Genomic DNA, 13,279 nt, shown 5'->3' with positions numbered 1-13,279 from the left:
TGAGATTTTTAATCAATTTATTTCCCAAAATTCGAACGTCGTTTTTTTGTGTAGTATAAAATAACTCCAACAGCTGCTACAAACTGCCCCTATCGGAAAGGTAGGTAAGCGCGTGTACTTCTCTTCCCTTTCTGTCTGCGTTCTGTGTTTAGCTGTTTATGTCTAAAAACGTCTCTTGTCTCACACTTTATAATACTTTGTATTGTTTTGCAACTATCGCTCTTCTAGTACAGCTTTTTTATGGAGCAATCGCACCTAATACAACGATTACACTCTGTTCGGCACATTTCGGTTATATGTAAAAGAGTCGGTATGATTGTGTGCGTGTGTTATACACACACAAGGAATGTTTCCTACTACCAGAGGAGATTTTAATCCGATCGGACAAGAGGAAAAAAAGCAGACAGTCTCATAATGTTTCGCAAAAACCAGTACAATGAGCTACAGATTGAGCGCAAAAGCGAAAAAAGGTCTAAACCCGCATTTTTACTGCTTTTTTCGAGCAGTCTTTGTTAATTGACGTGTGTGGAGCGGTGGTGAGATAAAGCTAGTAAAGCTCCAATACTTTCTTCCGAGTGAATGAGTTTCGTTCGTTTCGGTGTTTTTGTTTTATACATTTGAAATACAGGAAAGGCCACAGAGGTTAATATCTAATACACGTTAAAATACGCCGCACTATCAGCAGCTCATCACTGCACTTCACCTGCACTAAATGTGTAATAACAACGTTTCGTTTCACTCGCGCTTCTTTAAATATAACATTTTAACTGCAAAGTGTTTCTTAACTCTCGCGTTCGGTGTTATAAAAATGCAACTGTTCAACTCCTAATACGTAAGGGTAAGCAGGATTATACAAATGTTAAAAACAAAACATATTACAGAAACATATCCTAACAATGGCCCCTTTCCTGTTTCGCTTGCCGGTTTATACGCGGAAACCATTTACGTTTTGTTATTGGTTTCGTTTTGGGGATCAAAGAAAGAAGGGAGATTAAAATTAAAAGTTTAATCCGTTCAACTAAATACTGGAATGTCGTAGCTAAATACTAGGCTCATGTGTTATAGCTACCAGTTGTGTTAAGCAGATTCAATTGATTCGTCCGATTCGTACGCAGTGTAATGCGTTACACCCTAAGTAACGCGTCGTTATTGTATGTGTATCCTCAATGTTTCGATGTCGCTGGGTAAACTATGTACAGCAATAATTCGTTTAAGATGAAACCATACGTAACGAACAGAAGGAAAGCGATTCTTTTCGCTTAACAATCCTTCCATTTTCCGCTAAAAACCCTTCCCACAAATAAATGCAACGAAATGTCTTACTCACACGGGTGGTTTGCCGCGCCCATTACTGTTCTCATGCTCATATGTGCTTTACGAGCATTCGTTTTCGATGTGCAAAACTCCGTTTTCCGTTTTCCGCTTTCTCGGAAACAATCAGAGTGCTAGAGAGAGGAGATTCTTTTGGTTGGCTCTGGAATGGCTCTGGAATGGCTCTGGAATGGCAATTCCCGGCCTCAACAGTTACTGTGCCGGGCGCCACGCATCAGCGGCACGAGCAGCGACGGTGGCCCGGCCTGCCGCAGGAACGGATGGGCGAGCAGCTCCGCGGCCGTCGCACGCTGCACCGGATCCCGCACCAGCATCCGGTCGAGGAAGTTCTGCAGCCGGCTGGACACTTTGTGGGAGTTTTTCAGCTTTGGCGGTGGCATGTCGCGGATGCGGCGCATCGCTTGCAGCGGCGGCTCGTTGAAGAACGGTGGCTCACCGTCAATCATCTCGATCACCATGATGCCGAGCGACCAGATGTCTACCTCCGGGCCGTACGGCAATCGGGAGATCACTTCCGGCGACATCCAGTACGGTGTGCCGACGAGTGATTTACGCTTCGGCAGCTCCTGCGACACTTGCGCACAAAAGCCAAAATCGGACAGCTTGACGCGCCCGTCCGAGGCGAGCAAAATCGAGTCGGACTTGATGTCTCGATGGATGACACCCTGTGGGGGTGGGAGGAAGAAGATGGAATGGTTGAATTAGATTTTATTTGAATTTTTATTGCGAAATTTTAACGAAAAAGCCTCACCTGTGAATGAAGATACGAGAGCGCTTTCAGGCACTGCTTGCACACGGTTGCGATTTGCTCCTCGTCCATGCGCGAGTGGGTCACAATGTCGGTCAGTGCACCGCCCTCGAGGAACTCCATCACCACCCACAGCTCGTCGTTCACCAGGAAGCTGCTGTACGTTTCCACAATGTTCGGATGGTGGTAGTCGCGCATAATGACGACCTCGTTGAACAGCAGTTCCCGGCGCTGCTGCTTCCGCAGGTCCATCTGCTTCACCGCCACTTGGCGTCCTGTGCATGGGGGAAGGGGGAGTTGAAAGTACACAAAAACGATTAATTAAAATCCTTTCATTGTCATTGAATTGGCGTTGAATTCACCAAGCCGAAACGTACCAGTTGATTTGTCCGTCGCAATGCACACCGTGCCGGTCGATCCTTCGCCGATTTTGGTGTAATTTTCCAAGTTTTCACGCGGATCGCCGGCCGACACCACCATCTGCAGCGCGGCACGGAACTGCAAGCAAAGGCCGGGAGGGAGGGAAACACAAATCAATAATCAATTAAAAGTGTGTGTTTTTAGTAGGAAAACAAAGCGATGCCCGTACCTGCTCGTGGGTAAGCCTTTGCTCCGTTTTCACCGGTGGCTGCTGCTGGCTCTGACCGCTCTGCGTGGTGGACGCGGTACTCTGCGCGACGGACACATTGCCCCCGCTCGAGCTGGAGGCCCGCGAGTTGCTCTTGGCATTGCTGATGGAGTTGTTGTTGCCGAACATGTGGTTCGGGTCGGTCGCTACGGTCGGAGCGCCTGTGGACGACGACGACGACGGGGATGGCATCTTCTGATGGTTGTGCACCATCGCATTGTGGTTATGGTGATGATGGTGATTTGGCATCTGATTATTGCCGCCCATCTGTAATGGCGTCGGTTGCATTTGTTGCTGTTGCTGCTGCTGCTGCTGCTGCGCTCCATGATGGTGAGCATGCTGATGATGATGGTGCAGACCGGACGGGGACAGCTGCGAACCGGAGGGTTGTGGGCCGGTGTTACCAACCTGCACGCCCATCATTTGATGATGATGGTGGTGATGGTGATGACCCGGCGGAAGATGGTTTCCATTGTTAGCGTCGCTCAGATGACCGTGCGGGTCCTGTTGTTGCTGTTGCTGCTGCTGCTGCTGTCCGGGATGGTTCTGTCCCTGTGGTTTGCTGTGTAATGGAGGTGGTGGACCACCACCGCCAGCACCCTGGGTCATTCCGGGGAAGCTATTACCGGCCTGCATCTGGCCAGGATACGGTGCTGCATTCGGGTAGCCACCGGGCCGTTGCATTCCATCCGAACCGGTGGGGGAGGATTTTTGCGATCTAAAAATAAACACAAAATGCTTTTAGTACGGTATGCGTGTGTGTGTGAGGGTGTTTTGATGGGCAATTTACATTCCAAACAATGTAGATGCTTGTCCCAACAAATAGAAACATTTGTTTTTTTTCTTTTTGGATTTTCAGACCCTGTTTCAACAAAAAATCGCTTCCCTCCTAAAACACACAAAGGTTAACCAACATTCGGTTTCGGTGTGCTCATATGATTGACAAACAAGGAACACACACGGCTCACATCCAGTGAAAACAATCTCTCCTTCCTTTCGATGTGGGAACGAGGCACAATTAAGCTCTTATTTTTTAAAACTCCCACACCACGTTTACGTGGGGAGGTTTATAGCATGAAAACAAACGCTGCTCCTCCCTTTTTCCAAACAAATCGAACGCCGGGTAGAGCGACGCAAGAGCATTCGTGAGTCCATTAGCCCGTGCGGTGTCCAGCCAGAACGGAGGAAATGGGGATGAAAGTTGGTTGTGCCGGCGCAAGGGGGCAGGAATATGAAATTGAACACCCGGCCACCATCGACGCTTGCCACGTTCCGGTTCATTGCTGTCCTTTGCATGGGCAAACGTGCAAGCGGTGTTATCCATCCCGCAATTTCCTCTCCAGCGACCAAACTGTGCATGTGCAAGTGCGGGCCACGGATGAATGCACATCTGGCCGCAGCAGTAAGACGACAGCGAGACAAAACAGGAGGAGACACAATCAATGCACGATGAGCGCGCTGGTGACTCTGGGAAACGGACTGTATCTACTGTTTTAAAGAAAATTAGGTTTTCCCATTACTGTAATGGGTAGTGTTACAGGGTTTTCCAAGTCATATTCCAATGTGCACATCATTATTCACCAACAACACGATGATTTTTAACAGCGGTCATACATTTTATTTGTATCACAATAAAATTTCAGTTCTTACACATGAATTTCAACACATAAAAAAAGAACAGTGAAACTCAATCCAGCTTGAAACGTGTTGAAAATCATAAGGAAAAACTGATACAGGGTTTCTGAGTCAGTTTCTAATGTAAACAATGTTAAGTACCACGTGAAAAATGTTAATCCACATCGATCTGGAATTGCATTTTCATCATAATAATTTTTAATTTCTTCAGCATGATTTTCAGCACTTCAACGGGCTGCTGTTTTTTCAGCAAGATTTGAAGCCGGATCGCATCACCCGCTGACAGTTGAATTATTGAAAATCAAGTTGATGGAATTAAAAACTATTATGATGAAAATGAAATGTCAGATCGATGTGGAATAACATTTTGCACGTGATGAATAACAGTGTTTACATTCGAGACTGACTTGGAAAACCATGTAAATTATTGTGAGCCTGTAGCCCTGTATTTGCAGCTTTTGGCAGCTGTTGAAAAACAGATCGCAAGCAATTAAAAATGTTGTTGACATTTTCAATTGACACGATAAACCCTGTAAAACCTCGAAATCGAAACTACCCGGTTCCGATTCCATGTTTGAAATAAATTCCAAAACCGAATCCGATTCTGAAATCGATTCCGATTCCGGAGCCGACTTCGATTTCGGAATAGAGTCTGGAGTCAAAATAGGCCCGAAAATTACAATCAGCTCCGGAATCAGAATTAGAATTGGCCTCGGAATCAGAGTCAATTCTAGAATTGAAATCAGAAGTTTTAGATACGAAATCAGCACCGGAATCTCTATGAGAATTGATCGTTTACAAGTAAATTGGGGTTCTTGACTTTTTAAATACTGTTTTTACCCGAAGTCGGATCGATCCGGCTACGGTACCCATCGGAGTAGGACTCGGAGTTACTCCGGACTGTTTTAGCGGTGGGGTTGAGCAGGGGAAAACCTCCGGACTCATCGACGCTAAATCCGGATCAGTCCGGAATTGTCCAAACGACAATAAAAAATACTCACCGGTTTCTACTGGACTCTTTCAATCTTATTCAGACCCATCCTGACCAATCTTAACTCATCCGGAATCATCCGAACTGATCCGGGCTGATCCGAACTGATCCGGACTGATCCGAACTGATCCGGAGTCGAATCCCGTTATGAACCGGAGTCGGATTCATATTTTGCGCACCGGAGTCCGAGTTGATCCATGACTCCGCTCCAGGTTACCCATCACTACTGCGTAGGACCCAATCGCAAAGGTCACTCAAACAATTTTGAAACCGGTTCCTACGCCGATACAGATTCCCGAGCCTCTTCCAGAAACTGATTTCGGACCTAATCGATTCCACAACAATTCGGAGCTAGTCGGAATCGATTCCGACCAAAACTTTGTGTTCCCACCGCTAGTTAAAACTATTAATTTAAAAGTAATTTTCATAAACAGTTGAGATTTCGTCCTGGGATTGTTTGTTTAAAGCTGCTCCTCTTATATTCTTATTAGCCATTATTCAAATATATGGTTGTCAATTCGATTTTGACAAGTTTTGTAAATTTTACAATACAATTAGTAAATGTTTCAAGTCAGTATTGTAGAGAAAATATTAGATATTATAGTATTTTGCGCACAAAATTAGAAATTGCTCATTAACTTTGCATCTGCATGTGGCTACCAACGGCAGTTATTGAATAAGATAGCATATAACTTATTAAAAATATGTTCAAACAACGTATAGTTTTGCATAAAATATAAGAAAATGTATTATTATTATTATTATTATTTATTTAATCTTCAACGGGCCGTATGGCCTAATTAAGATGTAACAGTTCAATTGAGAAAAAAAAATTGTATTGCTTTGAATTGACAATTTAGCTGCTCTGTAGTTTTCACACCAATATATCTGTCGAATGCGCCCAGTGAAACGGAAACCACGCGCTGTAATAACTTGAAGGCTCAAGATAAGGCTATCGACTAACAAAAGACAGCAATTTTACAATGCTTTTTTTTAACATGATCAGACTTCATTTGGTCTCCACCACCATCATCGCGATAAGCACGTATTCCGAAGGGACTAGTGGGTCAAATATTAATTCACACCGTTTGGCGTGACTCCACCCGCCAGTCAGCGAGCTAGTGGACCCTTTAGGGAGGCTGCCAGCAGCTTGAAAGATTTTGAATTCCAAATCACCCTAAAGCGATTGACACAGAGCAGCAGCAGCAACAGTGGAGGGAGAGAGAGAGAGAGACAGAGAGAAACTGAAATGGTGCTGGTGCTCCTGTGAGCGGCAAATCGAATGTGCTATTTTGAGCCGAAAACGTGTCCGGCGTAAGCAAAACATCGCGTGGCACGACTTCAAATGACCAAATCTTTTACCGGTTACCGTCACCTCACCTGCCTTTCTCACCCCCCCCCCCCCCCCCCCTGGTCGATAGTTTCATCTCTTCACACATACACGTGACCAGAAAGCATTAATTACAACACGCTCGTTCTAGAGGTTCGTAGCTTTCTTTCGTTCCTTCCCTTGCGTGCCCTTTTTTGTGTTTACTTTCGCGCGGGGCGGTGGCTTTTAAATATTTAATAAATTGTGTTAAGCTTTGTCTGGGTGTAGCTTTACAAAGAAAAATCTAATTTTCGCAGCCCTTTTCAGAAGTGGTCGCGCGAGAAATTCAATTTTAACATCACCTTGCTCCAAAAAACGGGACAACAGTTCAGGAGAATGTCACAGCCACAAACAACCACAAAGTCCCCCAGCACCAAACGGCGTCCAAACGACTGGCCATGTGTAGCTAATTAGATTACACAACTGATGAGGATGGATGTGTAAAAAGCTTCCCCTCATGCCGGAGTGAAATGCCGTTGAGGGAAGAGTAAAGAGACAGGGAGGGAGGGGGGCCGAACGACATTAGTTTCTACTTTCGACTTTCCTTGATTGACATTGCGCTTTGGCTGCGATTGCTCAATTACGTATCAATTACTCGCCGTTCTGTTGTTTGTGCAGGGTGGTTGTGTGTCAAATGCTTCCGGCGTTTTTTTTTTGTATTTTTCGTTAGTTCCGGTTCATTGATTTCGAACTGCACTGATCACTGTTTGGCAGGTAGAGAATAGGTAGGGATTGTTTTGCGAAATTGAACCCATACAGATGAGATAATTAAATTTAAAACATAATATGATTAATTTAAAAACAACAGATATTAGTTATTTAAAAAAAAGATCAAATAAACATTTGAGAGCTGATTTGCAGGGATTGGAGGGCAAACAAACAACAATTTAGTCAAGTATTCAACAAAACAGAAGCATTAAATGACAAAAATTCTCCACACCAAGTGCAACACAAAAAAACAACAGCTAACAAGTCATTAACCCGTTTTGCCCTTTAAACATTGCACTTTAAGCGCAGCAGATGTGCCTTAGCATGGCTAGGAAAAGCATCTGGTACAAAGAAAAGGTGTCGCCCAATTTGTGTCTTTGCCCCCCCCCCCCTCCCTTCTCCACCAGGGAAGCGCGGCGTCGTTGCCTAGTAGCCAAACGGAGAAGCCCTCATCCGCTCTGTCATGGCTGGCTAAGCAACCGATAGGCGTCTTTGCGTTCTATTTCCGCAAAATGGTTACGCGGCTGCACACGGAGATCTGGGCCATGCAGCAGCCGCGCCACCGGATGCAATCAGAGTCGCTTTGCCGTCGTATTTCCACTCCCTCTCTCCCTTCCAGTGCAGCTTCGAGCCCCGAGAAGGCAAACGACAGAGGAAATGGAGAAGAAAAAAAGCATCTAAAAAAGAAAACAGAGTCAAAGTTTAATGTGCATTGCGCCCCGGTGTTGTGTGAATAGAAAAAAAAAAGCAATGGATATGATAAAAATCAAAACCACACCCTTTCTCCACACCGCCCCCGGGGGAACCCCCTTGCAAACGCAAACAAACCGCGCGCACATTCTTGGAGGTAAACAACAACACATTCCACTGCGCACTACGCGTTGTTTGACCCCCCTGGACGATCGGGGCGTTTCTTGGTGTGTCGTTGCAGCGCGTCTCACACATTCCAACAAAGCTACCATCAAACACACATTTAATGTTTGTTTACACACAGCGCCTCTTGGATCGATTTTGCCCCAAATGCACCTCCTGTGGCCTCTGCATTTACCTAACCGGGAGAGAGAAAAGAAGCATTACAGGGATTTCCAGGGGTTCTCGTAGTTGTGAGACTCTTCCTTGACTCTTTCTTGTGGGAAGTGAACTTCATATGACGGAAAATTGGACTCTATGTCATCCTATTTGAACATTCCTATTGGATTTGTCCAACAAGGGTGCTAGAGTCAAATTCCCATTACATAAAGTTAATTTCACGTAACAAAGTGTCAATTAAGTGTCCTAGAAGAACTCCTGGAAAACCCTGTAAGTCCGACCCTCCCCGTCCATGAAATCGAAATTTGACCACACTGCCCCGCAGGCAGGCAGGTCCGCACCATTTGGCGTCGTAACATAATCCGGTTCTGTGTCGCATCCACCACTCACCTGTTATGATACAGCGAGGACGTTTCCGTTAGCACACTGACCGGATTGGTGAGGTTGCCGTTCGAGCCCGTCGTCCCGTTCAGCGAGGCCGCATTGGACAGGTTGCCACCGTTCATATGTGGAGCAATTGCATGGCCTGCTGCTGCTGCTGCTGCTTGTACATTCCCGCCAACGGCGCCTGCTTGATGTGGATGCATGTGGTGGTGTTGCTGCTGCTGTTGCTGTTGCATGTGGTGCATATGCATTTGATGCTGTGCCATCTGCTGCTGCTGCTGCTGCTGCTGCTGAAGCTGTTGATGGTGTGCCTCGAAGTTGTTGTTAAAGTTCGTCTCCAGCATCGTGCCGGTGGGTGATACTGGTGGATAGTTTGCACCGGACGGCTTAGCAGCCGGCACCGGCGGGAACGCGCCATTGTTGTTCATCCCCGGGAAGGGTGATTGTCCACCGCCCAGCTGCTGGGACGGCTCTTCCGGCACGGATGGTGGCACATTGGTGTTGGCACGCAACTCTCCCCGGCGTACCCGCGGTGGGCTCGAGCTTCGCAGCGAGTTGGACCGGGCGACGTTGGATGTTTTGGGAAGGATTAGCTTGCCCTGCTGATCGGGCGCAGCCGCCGTGGGACCGCCGGGGACTCCAGCTGCCTGCGGACCTCCCTGCGGGCCGTGCGGGCGCACGATCGTCTTCAGGTCGAGTATTTCCGTTGGCGTAATTTCGGACGGATCGACCAGTGGGAGTGGGCGGTTCGATGACTTCAGTATCTGATTGTTGCCCACGATCGAGGCCCACTGGAGCGGTAGCCCCACGTAGCGGCCCTCCCGCTTGTCGAACCCGGTGTGCACCCGGTGCTCAAAGTTGCTCGGGAAGGAAATTTGGGGCTTTTTCTTTTTCTTGGAGAACATTTTCGCTGGTTTTTTGCTGTTGTTGGTGTTTGCACACAAGCACACACACACACACAGAAGAAGCCTCTCAACACAGTAGGCGTACACACACGAGTTGTGTTTGGTTTTAAGTAAGGCACTTTAAGACACTTTTCTTACAAAACTGGGAATGATCGAACGGGCGTGCGGAATGCTGCACGGAGAGTTCACAACACTCGCGTCGGACGTCGGACGATCAGCCGCCCCTTTGCGCCTTCAACAACATAACACACAGGCGGACACGACGACGACGCGGCGACACACACAGCCAGACAGACACGCGCGCGCGCGCACACACACACACACACAAACACACCTTGCATGTGTTGTGTGTAGGGGAATGTGTGCTCCGCGGGCAACTTCAACCCCGTCGCCCCGGGAAGTGGGACAGCGCTGGATGCACCACCAAACCGAATGACAATTCCAGCGGGGGGACGATGATCCCAACTCCCAAGATGCACACCACGCTCCTTTTCTTTGTTATTTCGCGCCCGCTGTGTACTGCTGGCTCGCGTAAGTTCCAGGGCTTCTTCAGCCCCGCGGCAAACCCCACACTCTCGCGTCCTGCGCCCGACCTTTTCCCTTACAAAAAGGTAGCGCTGTGTGCGTGCGTGCGTGTGCGTTGCTTTTATTTACACATCCTTTTCTGCACCTTGCTGGGCATTCACGCACTCACTCTATCACCGCACGCAGAAGAGGAGAATTCACGCGTAAAACGATACAAAATTAAACGCACGGCAGTACTGCAAACAGGGGGAAACCGAAACTGTGGAAAGGCATTTAATGCGCGACGAGCAGCGGATCACAAACTGGTGGGCCTCTTCCTTGGTGTCTGTGTCGTCTGCGACGGGAGCGTTAAAAGCCCTTTTCTTGCAGCGAACCAGTTTGGGCTGGAATGTCAAAAGCGCCTTTTTCGGCTGGAGTCCCGCTGGCAGAGTGACCAGAAATACCGATTTATCTGTATTCCTACCGATTCACAGATGACCGCCCTAAAACTACCGATTTTCCATTTATCATACCAAAAATCACAGATATTTGATTTTTAAGTCGTTTAACCTTTAAGGTGCAACCGGATACCCGGGTATTTTTTTCAACTTCGAACTGCAATAACTTTTGATTCACTGCTTTTATTGGCCTGAAATTTTCCGTAGCCTCCCAACTTTTAATTTAAGATTTTTTGGTGCATAAGTTGTAATTTTAAACAGCTTGTAAGTATTTTATTTTGATTTTTTTAACTTTACCACGTAAGGCGGTGCTCTCCCAAGTAGCCTTAAGAAACTTTATTTGATTATTAACAGTTTTTTAAAGCCTTTAAAAATCAAATAGAGTTTCTTAAGAGAATATGACATTTGTCAGCGTTACAGCATAACGACGTATTCCGTTACCCTCTTTTTTCGATTCGGGTCATTATAACACACAGTGTTTTTCAAATTTTATCTACACCAGTTTCATTGTTTCAATATTAGGATAGATCATTTTCTATTCTTATTTCTATATAATAATGCGTATTTATTTTCACAACAAATATTTGTTTGTTTAACGGTACGTGAAATATGTTTTACTTTTTTCTTTCACTTTAATTGGTGATGATAAAAAAAGTAATTTGAAAATAAAAAATATATATTTCATACTTTTAAATATCATGTGCAATGAGTTTGATGAAGGGTATGCCATATTTGCTAATGAGATCATATTTGCTAAGGAATTCTTAATGAAAAAAATATTTTTTGTGCAAAATAATATACTCTTGATGAAGATAATTTTTGAGACATACTGTACATCGTCACGTACATGGCGCCTCCATTTCTTATGTCAAAAAGTTCGTCAAGCTTCGTGTGTATTATGTGTAGATGACAACAAAACCAAGCGTCTGCGACAATTTCTATCAGATATTGTCTAATTTGTGTATCATCAAGCTTTTACAACAGGTCAGTGTATCGATGTTACAAATCTCTTCACATGAGCTACATAAGTTTAATATTTCGCAGCATTTTCGATTCGGATAGCGTTTGGATATCATGCTTTCCGTCTACGGCTGCAGCAGACCTCCATGCTGATATAATGGAAGATACCCATGGAATGAAAGAAACTTATGTGACAAAGTGATAATATGCCGTGGCAAAATGATTGAATGTCGAATAAAAGTATGTGTGTTGCATTTATGCATTTATTCCATGAAATAATAACACTTGTTGTAACTTAACGAATATCTAGAAAATTCATGTAAAAGAGAAAGAGCAATACAGCCATCCCTGTCGATTTATTCGTTAAGTTTAATATTTTTCGTTAAAAATACCGGCTAAATTTTAAAATTTAACGAAACATTGACGAAGCCAGAATAGCGTTACGCAGTGTTTTAAGCCCTGGAATTACTGCTGTATGGAAAGCTAAATGTAATACTATTAGGCATACTTTTAACGGTTTCTTAACAGGATTGTGCTACTTGGGCTAGCACCAATCGAACACGACATCTGACACGAACAAACCCATATAATCATATGGAGGTGCATCGTCAGACACAAACAAACAAACAAGACAAACATGTCAAATCCCATACATTTTTCATGTTCGATGTCGTGTTCGATTGGTGCTAGAGCGCCGGGTAAGTTGGCAACCAGCATACCCGGGTATTCCATACATTTTGCATGGAGAATGACATTTCTCTTCTTCCTCTTTTCGTATTTTACTTACCCAAATAGCCAGCTCGTACTTTATAGCTGATTTAGGGCTGTTTAACGAAAAATCGTTCCGATGTCGTACTTTGTGGCTGATTAAGAGATAGACGGTACTTTGCGGAACTATGGAGCTTTTTAACAGGCACATGGTACTTCTTGGACCTTTGCGGCTGATTAGCACTATTTGTAGGGTTCATGGTGGAACTTGAAGGCTTGTTAAGAAAGCATACCGAACTAGGTGGAAGTTTATAGCTTTTTAATGGATGACATCGGTACGAGATGGCTCTTGTCAAAGTGTCAAAGGCGGACGCCGGCAATAATCTCATTGCTGCTGCACAAGTTAGATTCGTTAATTGAAGAAGGAATATTGAGTGAAGTGATTGTACAGTAAATTGTGATACATTTCGTGTAATTTATGCATATTAGGGATTTAAAAATATACACATGTACTCAAACAAAACATATCCTGTTGTTTATTTCATCAATGACGCTTGCTTGAAAATAAAACACAAAGAAAAATAATCTCCGGTACCCTGGCATAAGGAAGCTGCTTAGGCGCTATTTAAAAGGATCACCTGGAACTTTGATGCTGTTTAACTACTGCAACAGGCGAATTAGAGCAGCGATCTTTAGCGTGCCAAAATGAGCTGCTTAAGCAATTCTGGCTATTTGGGGAGAAATGGAAGAAATATTCTTTATTGGCAGTTGGGGAGAAAAACAAAAAGAGGTTTTAGCAGTTTCTCCTCTGTGCCAGTGTAGTAAGCGAATCATTATAGAGATGGCGCTAGTGTTTAACGTATTTTCATTTAAAATTAGGAAACAACTTTTGAAGCTCATTTTGTTCGAAGTGTCACGTC

General features: G+C 45.0%; 1 protein-coding gene across 1 annotated transcript; it reads right to left on the bottom strand.

The window, feature by feature from the left end:
- Positions 1-6: 6 nt before the first annotated feature.
- Positions 7-10,628, bottom strand: LOC121600328 (serine/threonine-protein kinase PAK mbt). Its single transcript, XM_041928811.1, has 5 exons — positions 8,831-10,628; positions 2,670-3,426; positions 2,458-2,578; positions 2,084-2,355; positions 7-1,997 (listed from the first exon to the last, which is right to left on the bottom strand). The coding sequence occupies exons 1-5, from the start codon at positions 9,727-9,729 to the stop codon at positions 1,518-1,520; spliced, it is 2,529 nt and encodes an 842-aa protein (XP_041784745.1). The 5' UTR covers positions 9,730-10,628; the 3' UTR covers positions 7-1,517.
- Positions 10,629-13,279: the final 2,651 nt, after the last annotated feature.

The sequence above is a fragment of the Anopheles merus genome, chromosome 3L, assembly GCF_017562075.2.
Source record: "Anopheles merus strain MAF chromosome 3L, AmerM5.1, whole genome shotgun sequence".
Classification (NCBI taxonomy): Eukaryota; Metazoa; Arthropoda; class Insecta; order Diptera; family Culicidae; genus Anopheles; species Anopheles merus.
This window is presented reverse-complemented; position numbering and strand designations above follow the sequence as displayed.

Excerpts from the sequence above, each read along its gene's own strand:
- LOC121600328 (XM_041928811.1), bottom strand. The coding sequence starts at position 9,729 with ATGTTCTCCAAGAAAAAGAAAAAGCCCCAAATTTCCTTCCCGAGCAAC. Across the intron at positions 2,579-2,669 it reads AAAGGCTTACCCACGAGCAG|TTCCGTGCCGCGCTGCAGAT; the intron begins GTACGGGCATCG and ends CTTTGCTTGCAG. Across the intron at positions 2,356-2,457 it reads TGCGACGGACAAATCAACTG|GACGCCAAGTGGCGGTGAAG; the intron begins GTACGTTTCGGC and ends CCCCATGCACAG.